The 25,935-nt window shown below is 48.1% G+C and overlaps 1 protein-coding gene across 1 annotated transcript in view; it reads right to left on the bottom strand.

Moving 5' to 3' along the window:
* The window catches only part of SLIT3 (slit guidance ligand 3), a 585,386-nt gene that overhangs the window by 123,680 nt on the left and 435,771 nt on the right, over positions 1-25,935 (bottom strand). Inside the window, exons 7-8 of the mRNA XM_045792074.2 lie at positions 10,596-10,667; positions 4,532-4,695 (exon numbers count right to left, since the gene is read on the bottom strand). Coding sequence (XP_045648030.1) covers positions 4,532-4,695; positions 10,596-10,667 — 236 coding nt within the window. The remainder of the gene's footprint in view (positions 1-4,531; positions 4,696-10,595; positions 10,668-25,935) is intronic.

Here is a 25,935-nt window from a genome sequence, read left to right as displayed (position 1 = left end):
CTCCTGCCCAACTGTCTCCTCAAACTTGTTCTTCTACTCGGCATCACGCCAACAATGGACAGGCCTCAGTCGTGTGCCCAAGTGAATAGGGTAAAGGTCACCGAACTTCAGACCTAGAAAGGAGACCTCACAGAGATGGTGAGGAAACCATCCCTTGGAGGGAGAGTACTTGTCCAGGGACACAATGGTGGCCAAATTAAGAATGACATCATTCTCATAATAGCAGCTAACGCTGTGGAATGTTTCCCATGTGCCCGGTACTGCATCAAGTGCTTTGCATGCACCATCTCGCTTGGTTCTCGCAACACCCGTGACGTAGGTCCTATTATTAATATTATTTCCATTATACCGATGAGGAAAGGGAAAAATAGGGAGGTCACGCAAACAGTCCAAGATCACGGAGCTAGTGAACAACAAAGTCCTAAAATTTGGCCCAGTGCTCTTTGTACCACCTCCTCCACCATAGAGACACCCCAATGCCTCTCTTTATTGCCATGACATGGAAAACCACCAGAGCCCGGGAACCTCAGGAGGTAGGGCGAGGCGGCTCAGGGGCCGAGACACACACTGTGTAAGCTACTCCGGAGATGGCGGGACACTCTTGTTAGAGCTGTGTTTATTTCCTTCTGTCTTTAAAGGGACTTCCACCCAGCAGAGTGCACAGAACTGAAAAATCCAATGGCCTTGTGAGCATGTGGAAATAAATTAATTCCAGCATTCAAATTAAGCATCCCTGTTGGCCTCTGGCCTTTCAAAAGCCACCAACAGACTGCAATGACAATGGGGCTTGAGCAATTATGATGAGAATATAAATGAACGTGATTTAAATACCAGAGGCATGATAATTTTAGGAATGGCTAAATAAACCTAATCATCTCATTCTTGCAATGTCCAATTATGGCGTTTTAATTAAAACCTCCTAAGGAGCTGGGCGGCTAGTCATGGCTTACCTTAATTATCTTTATACTTAGTAACTAGTCCCAAATTAAAAAAAAAAAAAGTAGTGGAAAGTTTCTTGTTTCCAGGGAGATATGCCTATTTCATTTTAACAACAAATGAGGAAGGGTTTCTTGAGACACTTTAAGGAGCAAGTATTGTTCTAGGCCTTGGGGCACCTGAAAAATATCTGATGTGAGCCCTTTGTCCTAGAAGATAAGATTGATTTTCAGGAAAGGGTATCTCATACTCAAAGGCTGTGGGCAGCTAAGTGTGAAATAGGCGGACAAACCAATGAATACAAAGATGTTTAAAGGAAAGAGATAATTGACTCAAGAGGTCAAATATTTAACTAATACCCTTGAACTACAAATTCTGACTAGTAGAAACTTTTTCAGATTAAGGCACCAGAAAATTGAGGTATGGAAGATAAAATCCTAGAGCTTAACCCCCAACACAAACCCTTTAGGTAAGGATGGGAAGACAAAGCTTGCAACTCACATGACTCAAGTAATGGCCAAATAGAACTTTTCTCTGGTCTGTTATCATGAGCTCGGTATTAAGTCCCAGTCCGGTTCAGGCAACAAGCAGCAGGGACCACAGACTCTTCTAGTCCTAGGGCCCTAACCTTCCTCTTTAAAACTAGAAAAGTTCACAGAGAAATCCTTGCAGCAGTGACTGAAGGAAACCAAGCAGTCCAGTTGTATACTGAAGAAAAACATTAATGAAAAATAAAATACGGTCTCCCACCCTTTGAAAAATTCCCAGGTGTCTCCTTAGAGGAAGAAAATAAATACCTTCGACTGGAAGGGTAAGTTGACAGAGGAGATGAATTTTTGTGTGCCGCTAGCAAATTCTGGGTTAGCTGGAGTAATAGGGAGCCGGTAGCCAGGGCTTCTGGGGAGAAGAGGCCTGGCTCCAGCCGGCTGGATTTAATTCACCGGGAGATAGCAGGGACTTGAACAGGCAGGGCCCTCCCAGGCTGAGTGAGATAAAGCTCTTCCCTGTCTCTGGAGTCGTATGTTTGGTGAATCTTTTGCTACAGTTTAAGGGCCCTGGGAGGTTTTCTGACGCTTCTCTGACAGGGGCCACTGGTGATGAAGCTACATGCAGGGATGGCTTAATTGGTGCCCATGCCTTTTCTGAGCAGCTGACCTCTATCTTTACAGAGATGTTCTTACTCCTGCCTCTCTCGACGGAAGTCCTTCTCCGGTGAGTTACCGGGGGAAGAGCTTGAACAAGGAACACTGACGCTTTCGCAGTTTACAAGCAGTGGGATCAGATTCACGATGCCTCACACGGAAGCCTTGTGGGCTCTGCCATGGCTGGAGCCTGCACGCTCCATGGTAGGGTGTGTGGGGGGGGGGCGGTCAGGGCGTGAAAGCAGCCCTCCTCGTTGACCCCCTGAGGGTGCACACACAGCGTCATGTTCCACCCGGCTTTCACTGGCAACCCTTTAACACAGCCTCACAAACTACCCTTAACAGTTATTAAAGAGGTCGCACCTTCTGGAGGGGGGCTCCTCCTGCACCCCACAAAGACAGCAGTGCTTCATTCGTCAGGGACATTCAATTCAGCCAACATGATATCTCACTGAGGCCCTTGCAGAATGCGACTCCCTGCACAGCATTCTGTTTTTAACCCAGGAGAGCCTGGACAGGATCAAAGAATCCCTTCCGCAGAGGGGTTCCCACATGTCACTCGCTAAAATTTCTACTACTGCTGTGGGGGTGCAGATTAATAGCACATTCATGTCCGGAGTCCGTGAGCCAGAGTCTTATGTCCTCAGAAACACCTGGCTTCCTACTAGGGAGTGTTGGGGATCACCCCAAGCCTGGGCTTGATTGACATAAACAGGGGAGGTGATAGCGAAGCTCTTATTTAACTGTTAACGTGCCTGCTAGATGGAGCCTTCTCGAAGCAGGGAGACTTGGGGCACTGGCACTTCCAGGGCCTAGGAGGGCCATGCTCATGCCCTGGGGCTTAGATCCTGACTGCAAGGACGGGGAAAGCAAGTTGCCACTCCTTTGATGGGAGGGTGCTCTCCTGACGAAGTGGTATCATGTTCGCGCGGAGCTGGAAGCCTGGCACCCACCTATAATGATGTGTTTTAACATTCTCTCTAATTAGTTTTTCTCACTAGCTCTTGGATGACTCCTGCACTCTATAATTATTTCTTTCACTGGCACTTATGCCGATATTGTACTCTTTGCCTAATAATTACTGTAATTATAGTCAGTATATGTGAGTTGGGTGCCTGTGTGATAAACGGTTTTATTATATGTGTTTGACGGGAAGTGATTTCTAAGTGGGCGTCTATAGGAAATTATTAAGGTACTGCTCTGAGACATGTTAAAATGTTTTTGGATAATAAATAACTTGACGAAGTAGTAACATGACAAGAGAGAGCGGCAGGGAGCGAGATGAAGTTGAATTAAAAAAAAAAAAAAATCTTCCATATTGCCAATGCAGCCTACCAGCGGAAGGGGGCCCGTTTGCAGCACACGTGGGCCTCCCAGCTGCCTTCAATTCTGAAAACACCAATGGTCAAGAAATGTGAGGTATGCAGTCCCTCCCCTCCCATCCCAGTGCTTCCTCCTTCCTGCAGGCCAAGCCCCTAAGATCAGCCTTCAGAGGCACTGGCCCCCGTTCCAGCACTGGGTTTATGGAAATCGGAACACCCCGTGAGAAACTCCTCAACTGAAGACTTGGTTTTTGAGGCAATTCAGGGATTAGCTCTACTGCTTTGCCACCAGAAGGAGGGCGTTGGTAGGAGTGGAGAGTGTCAATGAAAAGTAAAAACAAATAAGCAAGCTTGGAACTGAGGACTCGGTTTAAAAGCCACTACATCCTCTGGGGAGATCTTGGGTCACTAAGCTGCCTCCCGTCCCTGGAGGTCTGCGCGGCCTTCTGTTCTGTCTGCACAGTTCTGTTTTCTGTACTACGCAGCCTGTGCTCCTATTACACTTCAATTACCCACAGATCAAACTCTTATGTTTGCTCAGCACATTTTGTGGGCCCGCTAAACTATAATAATTAAGCTCCACTTATTAGCTCTTACCAAGTGCTGTGTATTATGCTAAGTGCTTTCTATGCATTATTTCATTTAATCCTCCCACCCATCCCTAGAGTTATGTACTATGATTTTTCCATTCTGCAGACATGTGGTAACTTGCCAAAGTCACACACTACTAAGGGGCAGAGCTAGGGTTTCCAGCCAAGGAGGCTGACCCCACCACCTCCATTAACTTGTCTCTCAATTTCTATGAGCAATTAGACAATAGGCATGTGTTTAGGAAATGCTAAACAATGTACTTAACACATGTTAATTTTCTTAGCATCGATGGACTACGAAGCTTAACAGAAAGTGATTCATGACTTCCTTGAACAGTTTCCTTTACTAAATGACAGGAACTTCTTCCTCAGAATCCTTCGGGGTACTCCAGAGTCCAAGTGACTATGGAGTGCTGGGGAACCTATGAGATTCCACACCCAGCTCTGGGCTGGGTGTGGGTTCATGCCCAGGGGGATGTCAGGGAGGGCTCGGCGGTGGGTGAGTGACAGTCCAGAGGAAAGAGGGGTGGGGCAGGCTCACCTGGGCATGCGTACTCCTTCTTCTGCACATCCGCCACATTGAAGCCCCTCAGGTGCACAGGAGCCATGCAGAGTGTGAACTGGCCAATTGTCCGCCGCTGTCGCAGCCAATCCGAGAGCCAGGCCAGGTGGCAGTCACAGTACAGGTGGTTGGAGTGGAGGCGGCTGGGAGAGGGAGGGACAGAGGTAAGATCCTGTCATAGCATGAAGTGAACAGAGCAGGCCAAACCCCTGGGCCCCTTTGCTGGGCGTGATAATCCTCAGGAGCCCAGGGAAGCACTTCCCTCTGCACTCGTGAGTTACCACGGGAACCTCAGCCCTTTCATTGCCAAACTACAAATGACTGTTATCTTCACATGCAGGCCACATCCGATGGATGCCTCCGGGGCATCTGAGCAAGTCCCCATTTCTTAATAGTAATTCTACCCTTTTTTTCCCCCACTCAAGAAAGCCTCAGCATGTAGGAGGAGAATGACATTATTAAAGCAACGGTTCGGATGCAAGTCAAACCTCCAAAGAGGTGACTTGGTTGCAAATTTCAGTGCTGTAGTTAGCCTGGGTTCCAGATGGCTTGGAACAGCTCCTCAATCTCAGTGCCTCAGTCTATAGTGGCACTGTGGCCAAGACCTGCCATTGCCTTCACTCTTTCTCCTTCATTTCTTCCCTCCAGTGAACGAACCCTCACAGGGAATGCTGGGGAGCTTGTATGCAGTAGCCCAGGGAGCAGGGCATGCAGGGAAGGGTCCTTTTTGAAAGGTGCATCTTCTCTCCACCCACCTCCATTTAAAGATTTTATTTATTTGAGAGAGAGAGAGAGAGAGAGAGAGAGAGAGAGAGAGAGAAGCAGGCTCCCCGCTGAGCAGGGAGCCTGATGCGGGACTCGATCCCAGGAGCCTGGGATCCTGACCCGAGCGGAAGGTAGGTGCTTAACGACTGAGCCACCCAGGTGCCCCTACCCACCCCCATTTAAATAAGGAGCTGCCCATTCCAGACTCCCAGAGCCCACAGCAATGTCTCCACAGTGCCCTCCTCTTCTTCCCAAGTTAAATTCCGCCAGGTGTATTTGCTATTCTGGTTCAGGTGCCCCTGGAGAGACTCCCTAACCAGTTCCCAGACTTCGGCCTCCCCCTGCAGTAGGTGTGACTCCAGATCAACTTCTTGCCTCTGAGTGAGTGAGAGTTGCTGGTGGGAACTGCATGTTCTCCTTCTGAAAGGAATCCCGTCTAGTTAAATGACTGGAATTGACTTTCCATTAACTGGGGGGAAACTAAGGATATCTAGGGGCTTCTACAGCTTCTTCCCTGAGGTTTTTCTATCAGGGGCTTCCAATTTCCACATTCCCCACAACCCTAGGTCATTAGAAGTGGTGGTAGGTAAGTTTTAGTCACATCAGCTTATCACACACTTGGGTTTCTGATGCAGATTTCAAATGCCCAATCCTGGCATGCTAATCAGCCAGCAGTATCTTGCAACTTTCAAGTACTCTGTGTCAAGCTGATTAATACTGAGTGGAGGCCTGAGGCAGTGGCTCGGGCTACCTCCATGCCTGAAATGCAGAGTGCTGAAGGGCTCTTGACCTCACTCCACTGAGCGTAAAGTCAGCATGGCTCAGCATTGGCCACGTGCAGCTAACTTGAAGGGTGTGTGCCGGCGGAGCCTTCCTGCCATGGCGTGGGTGCAAACCTTGGTCAGGGCCACTGGGGGGCCTTGACAGCCTCAGGGGGTCCCACATCCCATCATATCCGACCAACTAAATGAGCCCATACCCATGTAGAATGCAAGGTTTTTTTCTGATAAAAAAAATTTGAAAAGATTTTTATGATTTTGTTTCCAAGTGATTAATTTTGATGTTGTAATGTTCTTCTAGATTTCAGAGTCGATACTTTAAAGGTGAACACACTTTCATAGGCTCCTAGGCCCAAGACACCGTGCCTCTAATAGGCCCCAAGCACTTCTCCCCTTCGAGTTTCAAAGAGCAGACTCCTATGCTGCTTCCTCTTCATCTGGCACTTCAGGAAGAGGGGCCGCAGGTGGGCAGGGGTCGGGGAGGCACAGTCCTAAACTAGGGGAGGAACATGAAGGAGATGAGGGAATTCCTCTTGTACACTGGGCCTTCTTGGGAAATTTCAGCATGGGTGAAAATGCTCTGTTTCCTGACCTATCAGTGAGTTGTAGAGAAAGAGAGAGAGAGACAGACAGACAGGAGGGAGAGAAGGTGGAGGGAGAGAAAGCGAGGAAAGGGAGGGGGAGAGAGGGGGAGAGATGGGGTGTTGGATCTGTGGCCAGGAATAGACCACTGGGTGTAAAGGCTGCCTAGAGAAATGGCGACAGTGACAAGTGACAGTCGTAGTGACAAGGGAGAGCAGAGGCAGGCTGCAATGTGGCCGCACAGGCTGAGGTGCTGGGTACTTCTGTGTGCCAGGAGGGTCAGAGTCCTCTCGTGAGAGTCTGGCTTCTAGGAGGGAAGGCAGTTGCCTTCTTTGGCAGCGACGTGTGGAAGCTGAGCAAACGGGTTCCCATGAAGCACGGAGCAGGCACCCACAAGGTAGATTGATGTCGATAAATTCCCATCAGTTCCAATCAGGGGTAAGAGATCAATGGAATGACAAAAGTGGGGTTTATGTAAGTCAGATCCTTATTAAGTGGATTAATTTCTGGGATAAGAAAATGTTGGACGTTTTCCTTTTGGAAGATGACATTAGGTTGGTTCTTTCTCAACCCCTGCCAGCCAGCCCCAAGCTACCTTTCTTCCTTACCTTCCTACAGATGGTTCCTAACCCTCTGTCTGCCTTTGTGGGGATTCCTCCCCTTCCAAGTGGGACCACGGAAAAGAGGCGACCACAACTGACTTGGAAGCCACCTGAAGGCTCTTGTCAAAAGCCCAGGGCAGTGGACAGGCTCAGATCCCCCAGCCCCGCGGGAATTTCGCCCGCCGGAAGTGCTGGCAGAGTTGAACGGGCAGATTCTTCCCAGCTCCAGCCTTTCATGTCATGTCTGGGAGATCAAATTGAGCAGTATCATCCCAAAAACTAATATTGAAAGATAAGCAATCACACTGATCATGAAACGTGAGCCTGGATACTGCTAGGAGTATTCCTAATCTCCTCCAGCGAGAAGAAAAATTATTTTATTTACTTTTCATAATTTTGGTGAATTGGGATAGCAATGACCTGGGGGGAGCTGGCTTCCAGTGGCCTTTCAGCCATGTGGCAGCTCTGGTGTCCCCTTCCTCGGCTCACCTGGTACACACTCTTCTGCTTTTGTTTCTGCTGAATGGAATGAGCTCAGCCTCCCATGTCAAATTGCCCAAACCTGACATTGGCTCTGTGCTTTCCGACCTGACTTTGGGCAGTGATTTAACTCGGGGCCTCGGTGTTATGATCTATAAAATGGGGATTATTAACGGTGCCCCCTTCCCAGGGCTGTTGTGAGGATTGAAACGATTCATGAGGAGTGCTTGGCACAAGGCCCTGCACACTATTAGCCATCAAAGTAATGTCTGCGGTTATTACTGTCACAAGGAGACTGGCTCCACACTTCTGTCTGCTCCCGACCCGCAGCCCTTCCTGTACCAGTTCTTACTGAGACACCCAGGCATCAAGGTGCCTAGGTGGTTCCTGCGTGTATTTCTGCAATCTTTTGCTGATGGAAACACCATATTCCATGTTGGCAAAACCACCTTCACAGAAGATAAGGTGAATGAATACAAATGCCAATTTGTAAAAGGTGCCTTTTAGCCACAGGCGCTAAATTAAATTTCCAGCAAATCCTTTTAGAGAGGGGCAGTGTTCATTTTCTATAAAATGTGGCTTTCTGAATTAAATATAAAAGCTTTCCTTTAGAAATCCCATTTATGACTTCCTTCCTCTCTCCTCTTCCCCCCTTCCCCAGCACCCGTCTCCCCCCACCCCCACTTTAATTACAGCGAAGGGGGATTAGTCAGTGCAAGTCTCTGGGGAGTTCTGTACAGAGCTGTCTCTGAAATTAAACTAAAGAGAAAGTGGCAGCAGGCGCAGAGCAAGGAGAACAGATGAGATTGATTGATTGATCTGAACTCATCAGATGAGTGTTCAGGACCACAGGGAAGGATGACAACAGAAACAAGGAGAAGAAACTCTTCCATCCTTCTTTCTGCCCACCCGGGGCAGCCAAACAAGGCACCTGAGATCCAGACCCAGCTCCCCGCCGGGCCCCATCCTGTGGACCCAGCCCAGCTTCTGTTATTGCTGCTCCAAGATGGAGAACAAGAGGGGAAGCCGAAATCACAGAGGAGCAGCCACGGGAGCTGGACTGCGGGTTTGGGCAGGTGAGGGCCGTTTTTATTCTATTCAACCAGCCTGTCTGGGGAGATGCGGGCCCTGCACCAGGAGGCTTGCTTTCGGCTTCCTGGCCGGAAGCCCTGGGCACGCTCTCTGCAGCTCATTCGTGGCTTACTGTGGACTTCAAAGAGATCTTTGAAGACCCCATGTTTTCTCCTTAAAACTCCATTACGGCACCATCCCATCTCAAAGGGGAAGGAAAAGGATGGATTTTCTTGGTGGAATTATGCTATGAGCTGCGGGATCGAAGGGAGAAATGGGGAGCAACGATGGACACTGGACCCAGATTCTTCTTCACAGTAACTGGTATCTGTTGAGTGTGCGCCATGGCACAGCCCTCCACCTGCTACCTCCCTCTCACAACTGTGAGACAAGCATTATGAATTCACTGTCCTTGCAGGGCCGAGAGATGAAGAGACTTGCGCAGAGTGAGTGGCAGTCAGAGCTCGCCTTTAAACTCAGGTCAGCTCAGGGAGATCCACGCTGTTTCTTTATACAGTGCTTCGCTGGTCTTGCTTCCTTCCCTGCCCCCAAGACAAGGTCACTCTCTCACTCATGCAGGCCTTCTCAGACGTTATGAGCATCAGAATCTCCTGGGGGACTTGCTACAACCCACCCCCACGGATTCTGATTTCATGGATCTAATCTCATTCCATGATGCTAATGCTGCTTGTCCAGGGACCCACATTTAGGAACCACTGCTCTAAGGATTTTAAAATCTCTGTGGATTCCCTGTTGCTCAGGGGCCACGGATTAGCTGGTTGCTTGGAACTTTCAGTCCAGATTTCTGGACAGAGTGACGATAACAGTACCAGTCAGTATCATTTATCCTCTACTCTGTGCCAGGCACTGCACATGTCTCATCTCATCTGATCCTCCCCACCACCTCCATTTATAGAGGAGAGGACAGAGGTCCCAGAGCTGACAAAGGGCACAGCAGGAATTCCAGCCCTTTGCCTTGGCCCTATATGTATTTTAGCTGAAAGCTCTTGGGGGCTGGCTCTCCACTTCCGCTGCAGTGCAAACACCAATGAAGTTCCACCAACACAAGAAAACCATCCAACCGAACCCCTTTGCCGACAGAGTCCATTGGCAGAGGAACTTACAGAAGGCTTTCTGGTTGAGAGGAGAGGGAACTCCCCAGGTAATAAAGGCGCTCGGACTGCTCTCTGTATGGGGTGTTGTGGGGAAATTTGCTTTCTGAGTACACAGAAAAGGCTGGAGCCTACCCCAAAATTAAAGGTCAAGAACAAGTTCCTGCATTCTATCCGAATATCATCAAGGGAGCAGGGGAGTGTGTTGGGTGTGGGTGGGACTAAGGCTCCCACTCCTCCATGGGACACAGAGGGGAAAACATGACCACGGCACTATGATAGAATTGCCAATGGCAGGTGACATCAGCTCAGGAAATAGTAAATCAGTACGTCCCAGTTGTGTATGTTCTGTGACAATGTAACACTAATAAACTTTCCATCAAGGTGGAATGCACAAATTCCCCCATCCCAGGGTAAAGAGAAATGAGTCTGTCCACCGTGGAATGGGGGTTCAGAACCGTGGATGGCACTGTGACGCCTCTCTCCCATCTGTGGCTCACCGATACTGCTTAGTCAGTGGTGGAAGGAGGCAGGGTTTGCTCTAGGATGCAGGTGCAGAGCCAGCACAACAGGCTTCACTAGCCCGTCAGAGCGCTGCACACGGGGCTGCACACAGGGAGAGGGTGGGGCAGAAGCAGGGACCTTTACTCACAGAGTTCGAATCTTCGGCATGTGGTTGAAGCTCGTGACCAGGATGCGGCTAATGTTGTTGTTGTTGAGGGTGCTGTGAAGGTAGAGGAAGAAGGGAAATGGTTAACAAGGAAGTAGCATGGGGGGGTAGCATTAAGATGTTTCTGGAAGGTGGGGGGAGGAACAGGTGCGACTGCCAAAAGGATCATAAGTCAATAGCTAAGGGGCAGCTGGAGACAAGGGGGCGATCTCCAGATGGTAAGAGAATCCCTGATTCTTTTTTTTTTTTTTTTTTCAGGCAGCTCTTTCCTCCCCTCTGCTGCCCTCTCAGTACTCGAGGACCCACCTGGAGCAATAATATCACTTCCTGAAATCCTACTATGTGCTGAGCGCCTCATTATGACGTCTCCAACTCTCACGACCAGTGTCAGTTACACATTACTGTCCTCATTTTTGAGAGAAGAAAACAGATACGTGTCATTTTGGTTAAGAACACACGTCCCTGCTAGGTAGGATTATCCTCGTGCTACAGATGGGGAAGCAGAGCTCCAGAGACGGGACAGAATTCTCCGGGGACCCCTGGCTGCTGAGCTTGGGAGACAGGATGCGAACCTAGCACTATCTTGCTCCAATTTCCCTGCTCTGCACCTTGCCCATACTGCCTAACACAGGGGGCTACACGGACAGTTTATTCTGAAAGTATGTTCTCACTAGCTCACCCCTCTCACCCTCCCATGGGCCCCCACTGGCCCAGGAAGAAGCCTTTCTTTGGAAGCCTTCCCTGGTTAAGCAGACTTCTTTTGTCCTTGGCTCTTGGTAAATACATTGCCTTTCTCTTAAAATGCCAACATTTTCTATCCCGTGCATTACTGCAGCCCCACGACCTGGTCCACACATGATTCACACTGAGTCTTATATGCCCTAGTTGTGCGATCTTGGGCAAATCATCAGCATCTCTCAACCACAGATTCTTCATCGGCAGAAAGAGGCAGGTAATGGGACCTACCTCACAGGCTGGTAAAAGGCTTTGTGTGCAGTACATACTCAGTAAACGGAGGCTACCATTTTACTGACATTGGTGGAGAGAACCTAGTTCCGTCCTGGTCATTCCTGTTTCCCCCCACCCCAACCTACATGGTAGTGGAAATACAGCTTCATCTAGGACTGTGGCCCCTATACCCACTGCACCCAAGGGGTCTGCACAGATCCTACTCCCCCCCCCCCCACTGCACTAGGATTCCAGTGATTACACCCCCTTGCCCCAGGCTATCCCTGCAATTCCCCAGGGCCCACTTAGCATTTGTTTGGCTAAAAAGGCCAGAAGGAAATCCGTTTACTTAAAGACACAGAACCTAATACTTCTCCCCCACTTCCTCCCAGATTTTCCACGCGTCCAGTGCCATTTTAGGCTCCTGGTATGGTAAAGACGAATGCACAGACCACATCTGTGTTGCCTGCCTCTTCTTCCTCCACACTTGACCAACGTTCCCGTGCAGACACTTAGCATTTTATGAAGTTGAAGTCACGTAGCCGTTCTGTTTCGTGTGGCTTATCTTTCCTATGAAGTTTGGGTTAACCCATCCTATCTCCCCACACCCAGGAAGCCTTCAGAATATCTCCTCTGACAAGGCCGAAGAGTCTATCACTCCACTTCCTTGGCAGGAAGCTTCCTGGGTGTGGGGACTGGGCTCCCCCAGTCCTCCATTGGATAAGGAATGCCCCTGGGGCTGAAATGATGCCTTTGTTTCCCTTTCTATCTGCCCCAGACTTCTAGGCTCCACACTTTGCGGATACCTTGTTAGGGTCATTGACTCACTACCAGATGAAAATCTGACCACCTTTCTCTCTCAGAGGCAAAGAGCAAGAAGCCTTTGCAGAAGAGGCTTCCTTCCAAGCTTGCCCGGCCACTCACATCAGGTTGAGCTCACAGGCAGCCCTAACTGAGCTGAATACACAGTGCAGTTATATGCAGGGCTCGAGCGTAACTGCATCCGGCAGTAGTCCGGCAGCAATGACTTATTAATGTATTACTACACTGATATTTAAATGTGAGCTGTAATGAGGGCTATAAAACATTTACGATAATAGCAATTATTCCAGAACCAAAATGACTAAACACAGTATTCAGACTTTCCTGATTTGCTGCGTGGGGCTGGCCAGCCCGGGGATGACAGAGGGCTGCTGACCTCTTGGATGCCAATCTCCATGGCAGCTACAGGTTTGTTTCCCTGATAAACCCAGATTTATTCGCTCTCCAGTCTTGGTGGTTTGTGCCCACGCATGGAGCATGGGGCTCTACCTGGTTCTTGCACCTCTCAGTAGCCGGCTTGCAATGGAGGTGGTGGTGTCATAAACCGCACACAGTGGAGCAACGTTGGGGAGCATGTGCCTGGAAGGTAGAGACCTGGTTCAGATTCTGGCTCTGCCACTTACAGCCCGTGCAGCCATGAGTAAGTTCTCTTAATCTCATTAGGTTTCCTCCCTTTAACACGGAGGTAATAATAGCACCAATCTCATAGAGCTTTAGTGGTGATTTAATACGATGATACTAATAACTGCCAACATTAGCTGGGAGCTTATTGTGTGCCAGGCAGGCACTGGGCTGAGGGTCCTACTTGCACCATCTCATTTAATTGCTGCCAACGCCCTATGAGATAGGTGCGTTTGTGATCACCTCCATTTCATGGAGGAAGCAAGTCAGACTCCAGGAATGACCCCTGGATTGGTTGTCTCCTGCTAGGAAAACAGATTACTAAAAATTTTGTGGCTTCAAGCAACACAGTCTGGAGGTCAGAAGTCTAATGTGGGTTCACGGGACCTCGTTTCTTCTGGAGGCATCAGGAGGAGAGTGTTTCATTGTCCTTTGCTGCTTGTCTTCAGCCTGTGGTCCCTTCCTGCAGTACTCCGACCTCCTGATTCTGTTGTCACATCTCCCACTGTCCACCATGACCCGCCTCCCCGTTCTGAGGAGGCTTGTGAGGACATTTATGAGCCTAACTAGATAATCCAGGATAACCTGCCCCTCTCAGATCCTTATCTTAGTCACATCTACAAAGTCCCTTTTGCCAGATAAGGTAACATTCCTGAGCTCCTGGGATGAGGACGTGGCCTTTTTTTTTTTGGAAAGAGGGGCCTTATCCAGTCACCACCATGCCCTGAAACAAAGCACACTTGTGAGCACACGGTCTGGCTCACGCGCAACACTCAGGAACTGTGTTCCTTTAATCTTTTATGGTTTACAATATGCTTTCACATTCACCTCATTTGATATCTGTAGAACTCTGGGGTTGGAATTCTTATCCCCATCTTATAGGTGAGCGACTTGAGGCTATGAAGGGATGCCCAGGGTAGCACACGAGCTCCTGGGGGGTTCGGGAACCACTGTTCTTTCTTTACACCACAATTTCTCCCAACATACCCACTGCCTCCTGTTTTCCGGGCCAGTTCGTTGCCCCAGCAGGGACGCTCTCTGTTACGTCCATCCTGGAGCCCAGAGCTAGACAGAACTGCACAAGTGTCGCCTGTTCTGTACACTTCTTGAAAATGGACCAACAGGAAAGTAAACGGTTGGGTGTGACAATGACCCACCGCTGGATGGCTGGCCCAGCCGAAGCTGCGGGGACCTCATCACCTTGTTTTATTTACCTCCAGCTCCTGGAGGAGCTCTGCCAGTTCCACAGTCTAGCTCCAACCTCCCTGCTCTGCTCCTTCGGAGCTACTTTCAGAAAACACAGTTTACTCCAAGTCACCCAGGTTGGAGGTTTTTCTCCAAATAAATGCTCCCAATTCAAGATTTCCCATCAGGTGTCAAGATCAATCTCAGGGTCAAATTAATTCTATAAGACTTCGGAACTACTCTGCACGCTGCCCCCCCCCCCAACTTCTGCACCATCACAAGCAACTAAATGGGCATTTCAGTATACACTAGAAATAAGGCCATTCCCCCGCCCCCCATGAGATTTAAAGACAGTCTGCCTACTTGCCATGTAAAACCCTTACCTGTTAGACTGTATATTGAGACTAAGGATGACCTATATACTGTGCAATCACTCTTCTGTTTTGTCATTATCAGAACACAAATGTTTAATGAAGAAGGATCATTTTCCATATTAAAATGACCCATGTGGACGATACTGCTTCTACCAATGGATCCCATTCTCTCTCAATGGTGAGCACCAGAAGAAGGGTATTAAACTTTTTCCCCGGGGCACTAAGGAATTTATTGCTCCTGGGGAACACAAATAGAACCTCGGTACCCTGAACAAATGTGCTTGTGTTCTCAGCTAAATACCGTGGTACTGTGACAAGACAAGGGCTCTCCAGTACTGAAGAGTGCACGAGGAAGTTGTGCCCATACGGGTCTGTTCCAGGGGATGACAAACTACTGCCCACAAGTCAAATCCCATCCAATACAGCTTGTTTTTGTAAATAAAGTCTTACCCACCCATTCATGCGTTGTCTATGGCTACTGATTCTGCGTTACAACAGCCGAGTAGACACGACAGAGACCGAAGGGCTAGCATAGCCTAAAATAGTGACATCTGCCTTTTTATAGAAAATGTTTGCCGATCCTGGTTACCGTAGAACTGGGAAGCTCCAGTCTTGCCTTTGTCAGTAATTATCTGTGATGTGCTGGGCAAGCGGCATAACTGTTCGGTAAGATGAGGGGATTAGGGCAGAAGCTCTCAAAACACTGGTAGGAAAGCCCAAGTAGTAACTGGTAGGGCTGGGAATCAAAAGCAGGTGGTCTAACTCTGGAATCCACACTCCTGGCCCGCATCCCAGTCCCAACTGGAAGATGGGTCCCCCTGCTTCCCGAACCTACAATGCTGTGAAAAAATCAGAGCCAAAGAGAAGGCCCCGTTTGAGGGACAGGGCAGGTGAATCCACCTTGGGTTGGGTGTGGAATGAACTTGGGTAGCGGTTCTCCAAGTGTGGTCCCCAGACCTGCAGCATCATGTGGGAACTTGCTGGACGTGTGAATCTTCAGGCCCCACTCAGACCTACTGAAGCAGCAGCTCTGTCCCAGTCTTGTGTGTTTTAACAGACCCGTCGCAGTATTCTCATGCAAGCTCAAGTTTGAAAACCACTGAGCAGAGAAAAAGCTAAGAATAGAGAGGACAGTTTATCGGCTACCTTCTCGCTGACTCTGGCACCGAAAGTCTCTTCTGTGGAGGGCATGGTGTTTCCCTGCTTAGAAAGAGGCCCAAGTTCTGCGATAGTGCACTGCCCTCAATGGAGGCTGCTGCAATCGCCCCTGGAAAGCTCCAACTTGGCATCTGCCCCCAGCTCCCCGCTGTTCTCTGCTGAGTGGTGAAGTGTGGCTCGCCCTCACAGCCCTCAAGATAGCCATCTTTGGTCTGGAGAAGCTAAGTCCAGCTGCAGCCACACCACCCTGGCAACCTTAATAAGGCTGACATTTCCCTCTGTCTCCTCCGATTAGGCCATCGCTTTATCACTCTGTGCTTTCTTGGCTCTGGGTGTAATCTGCGTGTTGTGTGTCCATAACACTATGTAATTGGCTCTAATGCAGCAATATTATCTGTGAGCATGTATCACATAATTGCATCCACAGTAAGTGCCACTGCAGACTCCCAGCGTGCCAGCCTTCCTGGGACACTCCTCGAGCCCCTCCGCTTCCCCTCCGCACAGGTGGGCATCCAGACTCCTCAGGTCGGATAAGCCCTCTTGGAAGATCGGCCCGTTCATCCCTTGTCTCGAGGCAGGTTGATCGTTCCTTACGTGTAGGTAGTGTAGGTAAATAAGGTGGTTCCCTCCTTAACACGCCCCAGGAAGGAGACTCTTGGTGAGTCGTCAGCAGCCACGGCAGCAGAATGTCTTTCTCGAGCAAGCTTGGAGGTGCCCTGACCGGTACTGACAAATGCCAGCATCCAGTGGCCAGCCCTCTAAGCCCCGAAGATGGAACTTCTCCAACAGGGCCTGTATGGAATTCACAGGGGCAGACACAGACCAAAGTAGGCGCCAGCATTCTCTGAGGAGCAGCTGAGAGCAAGTACTGTGGCCGGACCCTGCAGGAAGGATCTAAACAGCTGGTCTGGGGAATGAGAAGCACAGGGGGATTCTGGAAGCTGTGGCCTCAAAGGGAGGGGCTGGGGGCTCACTGCTGCCTCTCCATCTTGCTGGCTCGGACAGGGAGAGGGGAAGGAGACTGAGGGTGCTCTGGGTGTCTGCTCTCTTCTCTGGCCTGTATGTCAAAGCAGGGCTGGCTTGTCTTGGTCTTGCTTGGTGGCCGCTGACTGACAGCCACCGGGGCCCCAGGAATCAAGGCCTATTACTGATGACCAGGCCCTTCCACATGCTCCCAGATCCTGGGAATATGAATGCGTTGGCTGGCTCAGTCCATTATAATGTGTGTAGGTGATGTCGCTTTGTGGACGTGGCTGCACACACCGAATGCCCACTGAGGTTAAGGGAGGCATCCCCAAGTCTTTCCCCCAACCCCAAATCTCTCCCCAACTCAACGACTCTGTCATTTCTGGAGGAAGCTCCCCTCCTATCACCCAGCGGCACAATGTTCCGCTTTGGCTGGGGGCTCTAGGAAATTCCAGGAATCAGGAAGAATGTACAATGATGCATCCTTTGAGAAAATCTTAACTGAATGTTATAGGTTCTGCCATGAACTCTCTGCCTTCTCATCAGCGAGACTAGTAAAGTATATTGCTTTGAGGTGAGCTTGCCAAGATCTTCCAGTAAAGATGTCAGTAAGAGCAGTAACAACACTGATACTAACTACTAAGGATTCACTATGTGCTGGCACCGGGCTGAGCACTTTTCACACATGATCTCATTTAATGCTCCCAACAATCCTGAGGTAGACCTTTCCATTTTGGAGCCTGGAGAGATCTGCTCTGATCACACCTGTAAAGTTGTGGAGCCCATGTTCAAATATAGGGAGGTGGGATACCAGGGCCTGTATTTTTTACCATTCCCCAAAACTGTCTCTGACAGGATTGTCTGACAGATGCTGGCTGTCCAATTTCCATGTCTTCCCCAAGGCCGAGCTGAGTCCTAGAGGCCAGTGTTACTCTCAGCCCTCCCAGACTTCCACGTGGCGGGGGACGATGGTGTTTGCCTCACCGCCAAGGCTGCTCAAAGGCAGCGGTAGCATTACCTGACCCTCCTCTTGTCCGCACAACAGAGAGCTCAGCACGGAGAGCGAGGGCGGTGGGTGAGGCTACATGGGACAGCGGGTGATTCGGTTTTAGAGCCTTCTGAGGTCAAGCTTTGCCTAAACGAGTCTAAGCGTTGCCAGAAGCTGCCCTTACTGTTGGGTCGGTTGGTTGGAATTTTTAAGCATACCCCGCAGAACCAAGAACACAGATCTGCTTCCTAATAAGCAAAGCTCATCTTTGGGCTGCCTGGAGCAGGTAGTCAGGCCCTGAGGGCAGATGGGGCAGGAGAATGGGAAGGACGGAGGGAGAGAGGAGAAAGGAGGGTGGGAAGCCACCTCGGGCACATTACCTGCTCCCCGAGACTATCCTGGGTGCCGCTTCTTACTGATTTCCTTGATCTCCCTGCGGACCGTTTAAATTAAAGCTCATAACCATTGTGTGGGCATATAATGAAACCAACTGATGCTGCACTGATTAGTCCATTACTCTCAACTGTTAGAAAACATAATGATCTCACAAGGGGCCTTATTCACTGACGTATAGCAGGCGAGCTCTCATTTGACACCTCAAATTAGCAGCCAAAGCAATAACAGCTGGGGTTTTTGTCTCAATATTTGTACCCGACTCTAAAGTGATTTGGCACTGGGTGAGCGTTATTTTTAAACACAGACCTCGCACCGCCAAGTAACATTTTAAATGGTCTCCAGGTGTCATGTAAAACCTACAGAAATAAATAAAAACAATCAGCTGCCAATTTGAGTCTTTGATGATACGGATTCCTAAACAAAAGGGCTTGTCTTTGGCTCTCCCTTCATTATATATTCATATTGTGACAGGCAGAATCCCATCTCCTTCTACCCAGCAGAGCCTCGGTGTTAAAAGGAAAAAAAAAAAAGATGTCTCCAAAATAAATGTAGAAAGTGGGAGATCAAAAGAGAAAGATGAATCTTCAAGCCCTGCCGTCGCTCAGCCAGCTGCCCAGTAGGGTAGGCATTCCTGAAGCTCCAGTGTTTTCGGTCCCTTGATTCTGAAGAACTCCTTACTCATTTTTTGAGATCATCACAGACACTGCCTGGTGGTGATTCAGAATGATTCAACTGCCTCCCAATGACCAATTTAATTGTAAAATGTACCTTCAACGACAACATGAATGAGTGGCCTCTCCCGATTTTGTTTCGTCATCCATGGGCTGGGAACCTGGACGATCAATCTTGTCTACTACATTATTTAGAAATCAGGAAGCTGCCAGCTTGCCAAGATGTCTGCAGTGGGCTGAGGATGGAAGAATGACCTCCACCTTACATAACTGAACAGGCGAGTGTGCAGTCAAGGGGGGGGGGGCAAAGGACAATTTCCCCCTCAGCTGCGTTTCAGCTCGTAAGAGAGGAAGAAGGGGGAAGTTTTTCAAAGTCCACTAACGAGTACACTAAGAGAACAGAGGACACGCCAGTTTTGCGCCCTGTTGTATAGGCAGGGCCTTGCCCAGTGTTTGGCACATAGGACAACTCAATAAATATTTACTGCATGGGTGGATGAGTTTCAGGATATGAAGGGTCATGCTTTTGGCATCTTTTCATAAAAATAAATTTCTACTCTGAACAGCCGCCTGGGCCGATCCAGGAGTACAAACTCAATTGCCTGCAGGAGCCAGGTTTTACACCTGAGTAAGCGGGTTGCATGGGGTCCGCAGTAAACCCAGCTCTGCCTCCTGGGATCGTCACTTCTCGTTTCAAAGGCCTGTTGCTATGCTGGAATGTGGGTTCACCTGCTGCCTGCTGTTCCTTTTTGCTTTTTTTAAGAGAAAGCCAGACATCTAGAATTTTTATGCGAAGTCTGCTGGTTTTTTAATATTGGTGATTAAATCATTTTAAGGAATGAAAGTTACAAACGAAAAATAACTTGGATTTGGCTTGCAGATGCCAGTTTTTAATCTCTGAACCAAAAAGATCAGTTTAACAATTTGAATCATATCTATCACATATGTATCACATATACATCAAATATGTATATTCAACATATCACATATATAACACACTTTGAGATATGTCTGTATATGAAAATTGAGCTCTCTATATGTATGTGTGTATATACATATGTATGTATGTATATATGAAATCAAAGTATGTTAATGGTGAAATGTGGTTGGCATCTTCCTTCCATAATGCATCTCTGGGAGGGCAGCCACCAGGAAACTACTATTCAAATGAACTATCTTAAATGATAGAAAATTATTCAAGTCCCCCCGCCTCCGCCCTCCCCAACTATCATTACCTGGAGACAAAGAATCTTGAGAAAGATTCTAAGGGTCAGGCTGGGTCCCACCAGGCAGGCGTGCTCTTGCCAGCTTTCCACACACGGTGCATCAGCCCTGTGGCTAAACTTGCAAGTTATTCCTTATGTACAGTTCCGAACTGAGCCACAGGGTGCATGAGGCTCTGTTCCTGGGCTGAGATGCTGGCAAGGTCCAGGTCTACCCTCTGATATTTGCAAGAGAGGGGCTCTCTCAGGGAACTAGACACAGTTTACTTGGGCTACTGAACCTACGCTGTTCTTTCCGGAAAAATGCTAGAGATTAAGAGATGATGGGCTGGATGGGGCATAGAGGCTGGCTTCACTATTATTTGTTTCCCTTCTGCTAATACAGGGGAAAGGTATACGGCAATACAGAGCACCAGACAGTCAATGGACCTGTCTTCTGGCTTGGTTCTTCTGTGAAATTTTTCTATGGCTACGTGTAAGTCACTCACCCTTCTGGGGGAGTTCCTTTCTCTTAAAATGAAGCGGTGGGACTGGTTGACCTCTAGGGTCTTTCCAGGCTACTTATACGCTTTCATTCCCACTGGGCTGGTGCTGGCTCTAAAATGGCAATTCTGGAATGGGAACAGTTTTCTAGACAGCGGTGGGAAGGGTGGTGGATGCCTAGATTTGTATAAAGATAGGACATCTGGCCAAACTCTGAAAATCACGACTAACCCCCACTGCATTTGAAAAGTTTTGCAGGGTCACCTCATTTTTTTTCTCTTTATGAAAATAAAGCTTCAGCTTCTGTGGGGTTAATGGGCTTGCTTCCCTAACTAGCTGTCGCATCTCTAGCTTATGTACGGAGAGGGGACGGGTCCAGACATGGGAGTGATTTTCCTACCCAGTTGACTTTGTGGAAGTGATTTGCAAGGCTGAAAGAAGTGAATAATTGGGATCAGGAAACTAATTCTCACAGAGAGAGGGTTTCACTTGAGGGGAGACAGTTTTAATAATCATACTCCTGGGTTTTAATAAAAATAGGTCTTTTGCAGGTACAAGATTCAAATAGTTAAATTCAGAAAGAGAAAGGGCAGAGTGGAGGGTGAGGGGAGTGGCAGATACCTCAAAGTATTTAACTTCAGAAAATACACTGTTTAAATGCGCGTCTTAATGAATGTGAACCGGCCCCAGTGGTCTGGAACAAAGCAAGCAGGAAAGCAGGCCTGGTGTGAGCTGTGGGGATTTGCAGAGGGCCATTCCCGTCCCAATGCCGTACTCGCCCCTCAGCTCTAAACCTGCGATGTCCAATAAGGTAGCCGTGAGCTAAAGGCAGTGATTTCAATTTAGATCAATTACAATTAAATAAAAGTTTGGTTCCTCGGCTGTATGAACCACACTTCAAGTGCTCAAGAGTCGCACTGTGGTTAGTGGCTGTCATACTGGATTGCACAGATAAGAAGCATTTCCTGCATCACACAAAGTCCTATGAGACAGCACTGCTCTAAATAATTGGAGGCACATGCGTGCCCAGATTGCCACAGCTTCCAGATACTCCGGGGACGTTGAAATTATATACTTCAAAATAAAATTACCTGCGTTTTAAACATTGGCAACTAATTCTAACTTTTTTAAAAACACTGTGAAAACTAAAACAATTAAAAAACATTCAACTCCATATCTGAAGTTTTCAATTAACTATGGGCCAATAGTTGGGGTGCTCTGATTTAGTTTTAAGTCAAATGGGAATGGGCACTCTGGAGCTTCTGTAAGTCCAAATACGCTGTTGGAGAAACAGAGTCAGATTCCCTCTGTCCTTCCGCCTCACCAGTGATCCCTTGCTTCTAAGCCCCTTCGCAGATAGGAAATGGAAGCTGAGAAAGGGAGCGATGATGTTCTGATTCTCCCAAGCACCGCGTCTCCATGTCTTCCCCGTGCCATCCCCCCCTCCACAGAGCCAGCTAGCAGGAAGGGGTCAATTTCCTGCTTGAGTTCCTAGGACCTTGACTTTCAGGACACAGCTCTGCAGAGTTATGGACTCTTGGCCACAGGTGAGCTGAGCCAAACGATATTCTGCATCCTGGATGGAAGTGGAGGTTGAGCAAGGGGTAGGTTCGGCTCTTCGAGGAGTCACGGCTCCCTGGCCTGGAGACCTTTGAGAGCCATGAGATGAGAGCTGAACACGGGCAAGATACTCCTTGGACATGCTCAAATACTGGTCACTGAAGCCATTGCTTGCTGCCAGGGGACAGAGAAAGGATAGAGGCTGGCCATCGGCACAGGAGTGCACTTGCAAACTGGTGTAGGAGCTCCCTTTTGGGAGTGAACTGACCCCTGTGTGCATTTGGTAGCTTTGTGGTATTTCCCTACTGGCCTCATCTTGCCCCCAAGAAGAAACGCTCTGGAACCTTTTTTTCAAAGATTAGATTATTTTTCTGGTTTGTCGTAGGTGGGACAAAGCAAACCTAGTTTGTCAAGCCAGAATTTCAGCCTAGGGACTTGGTGGCTGGAGTCTGTGGCCCCTGTGAACAGTAAGACTTCCATGACCTGATTTCACCTAAGTGCTACTCACAGGAGCAGTTGATAATGGGAGTCCTACTGATTCACAGATCCTCTGCTCAAGAACAGGTCAACGACCTTCACCGTACCTCTTAACCCAGGACTGCACACCAACGCATTTTCAATTCAGAGACTAAACAGGACTTCAATTAACAAGAAAGTGCAATCAAATGGGAACCACTGGAATACCTTCCCCCACACCAATTCTAGCTACTTGAACTGTTAAAGTGCTGCTTATTTAAATGGAAAAAATTATCCTATATTTCAAAGGAAGTTTCACTTTTTCCTTAAGGTGATGTTCTCAAAACCAAGCTAGCCATTTTAAGAACATGGCTATGACTGAGCCTTGAGCCTGGGTGACTATGATGGAGGGGTGTGTGTTGTATGACCCATGAGAACATTTATAGAAAACCTAGTTCCTTTCCTAGGGTCCTGGGGGCTGAATGGAAGTTACTGGTACCTTCCACAAAGTGCAATTTTAATTCTGATTGCCTGAAAAAAATCACAATTTGTAGCACAGTACCAAAAAAAAAATCATATTCTGGAAATATTTTAAGACTTTCATTAGGCAGTGACAGTTCTATATTCAAAACTATGTTGTGACTAAATACCCTGATTCCAAATTCTGTTGAAACAAATGTTTTCAGCTCCCAGAGAAACCCAGGTGAAATACCTTGTAAATAAATGAAAATGAGTCTTGTCTGTTAGAAAACACCACTTTTCACTATGGCTCTAATTTTGTTCATAGGTAATAAAACAATATCATCATTTAGCTGGAGGAATAAAAAAAACAAAGGTAATGTGAGAAATGTGCTGTTTCAGTAAAATACTACATCATTATTTAAAATAATTTTGGGGCAATCACAATCTTAGTTCTATTCAGGACTGAAACGTAACAAAGAGTCTGGAGACTGGGGTGGAGTAGGTTTCCATTTGGATAGTTAATTTCAACTGAATTTGGTTCCATGTACTTTATTTATTTATTTTTTAAAAAGAGTTTATTTATTTGAGAGAGAGGGAGAGAGAGAGCCCGAGCCTGGAGGGCGGGGCTGGGGGAGGAAGGGGGGAGAAAGGAGGGGTCGGGAGGGGCAGAGGGAGAAGCAGACTGCCTGCTGAGTGGGGAGCCCGACCTGGGGCTTGATCTCAAGACCATGAGATCATGACCTGAGCTGAAGGCAGACGCTTAACTGGCTGAGCCACCCGGGTGCCCCGGTTCCATGTACTTTAAATGACTACCTGCTTTGTTTCAGGTTGGTGTGAGGTTCTGGGAATAAGGCAGTGAGACAGTAGAGGCGTGTCCTTCAACTTCGGTTGTAGCGAGCCTTCCGCTTGGGTATCTGCTAGTTGCTAGACCTACACCCATGGTACCTCCTTTAATCCACACACTAGCCTAAGGGGTTGGTATTATTGTTTCTATTTTTCAGTGAGGAAATGAAGCCCAAACCACCCAGTTTGGTGAAGCTGGACTGGCAGCCAGTCCTATGGGAGGACTCTAACACCCCCAAGGGCAACTGTGGCCTTATACCTCCAGGTCTGGGGTGGTTCTGTGGAATCAGATGTAATGCTGATTAAGCTGAGGTCACAGGTTTAGATCTGAGCACCCTGTGGGTCAACTTTTCAAAAAGAAGAACGATCATTCCTGAATCATGGTGGGCATTTATAACAGCCGGTAATCTTACTAATGCATATAATTGTTTCTCTGGTATGTATGCTCCAGAATGCATTTTTTAATTTTAATTTTTTGTAGCAGAGCAGTGAAGTGCAGGGGCTCAAATACCAGGCAGAGCTGGATTTGCGACTTGAAGAGCAGGCCCAGGTACTTGCCAGGGGCACTTTGGGCGAGTCATTTAGCTTCTCTGAGCCTCGGTTTCCTCGTTAGAAAAATGAGATTAAGAGGCTCTACTTTGTAAGGTTGTGGTGAGGATTTACATAAAAGGCCGCATTCTAGTCTGTCATAGTCCCTGGAAGAGAGCAGACACTAAGAATTGGAGGCTGTAACAGTAATTATAGTATCTATAGTGACTATACTAATCATTGTTATAAAACCATTGTATTATATGCTATTATTAATTATTTGTTGGGGCGCCTGGGTGGCTCAGTTGTTAAGTGTCTGCCTTCGGCTCAGGGCGTGATCCCGGCGTTCTGGGATCAAGCCCCACATCAGGCTCCTCTGCTGGGAGCCTGCTTCTTCCTCTCCCACTCCCCCTGCTTGTGTTCCCTCTCTCGCTGGCTGTCTCTCTCTCTGTCGAATAAATAAATAAAATCTTAAAAAAAACAATAATTATTATTTGTTAATCAGAGCATCCAGTTCCATGTTCAGAGGAAGCTCAGTTGAAGTGGAGGATAGATCTCCGTTTGTATAAAGCTCTGGGTTTTCTGTACTGGGCCGACAAGGTCTATGAGTGTCCTTACACCCAACGTTCAGCACCCTTCAGCCAGGACAACAACCCCATGCTACAGGAGTGAGCACACCCTGATCTGGGTATTAGGACTATTGTTAATTTCTTGTCCCCGCCTCCTTCTTACACCAGCAAAGGACTTTCTTCTCCATTTTTCTGTGTCTACGAGTGGGGTTTGGGGTCAGGCCATGTTATACCTGCCTGGATGTGGTTGAATATCTACCTGAGAAGTCTGGTCAATTCCCACCCACCACTGCTTTAACTCTTGAATTGCTCTTCTCTAAATGTGGGCTAAGAAGGAGCTCAGTACATGGGGTGATGAAGGGGTCCAGGGAACATGAAACTGGGTAGGGGCTGTTTATCTCAATTCTCATCAATTGCACAGACCCAATGACAAGTGCTTTAAAATCAAAGGGAATTTGGAGGCTAGTTCAACTCATGAGAAGAGCTTTCTGGAAGATGCGGCACAAGATTCCTGCTTGCTTCTGTGGTGTCCTTGCTCAGTTTGGGAGTCCCGGACTCTACGTCACTTGGTTCTGCTTATACATGTCCATTCAACAACTCTGGTAAGCTCTGGCCTCTGGAGTTTGATCTGTCAGAGAATCTGCTCTTCTAAAGCTTTACTGTCTCTGGCCCCTGGCACCATGCTGGCACACGCAGTGTGTCCTTGCTTCTTGGGTGGATTACAGCAGGGGCCACCTGGGCTGGCAGGTAGCTGAGATGAATGGAGGTCGGTGGGAAAGTAGAGTCTACGCATCCCATCTAAGGAGGGAATGTGCTCTTTAGCCACAACTGACGTCACAATGCAGAAATGCAGCCCAGGGCTGCCAGTGCTTCTGGCTTACCGGAAACCCAAAGCTGGGCATCTGTACTTTTAGGAAAAATTTTATAATTTTAAAATATGAGATGCTAATTTCAATTAAAAAAATAATAGGATTGAAAAAACTCATCTGTGGGTGCAACATAGTCTGGGGTCTATCTAGTTTGCAACGTCTGGTTTCAAGAGAGCAGAAAGCAGGATCATTCTTTGATT

Source organism: Ursus americanus, chromosome 15 (assembly GCF_024610735.1).
Source record: "Ursus americanus isolate L20-20 chromosome 15, mUrsAme1.1.p, whole genome shotgun sequence".
NCBI lineage: Eukaryota > Metazoa > Chordata > Mammalia > Carnivora > Ursidae > Ursus > Ursus americanus.
The sequence above is the reverse complement of the archived record's forward strand: the minus strand, read 5'-3'. Positions and strand labels throughout refer to the sequence as shown.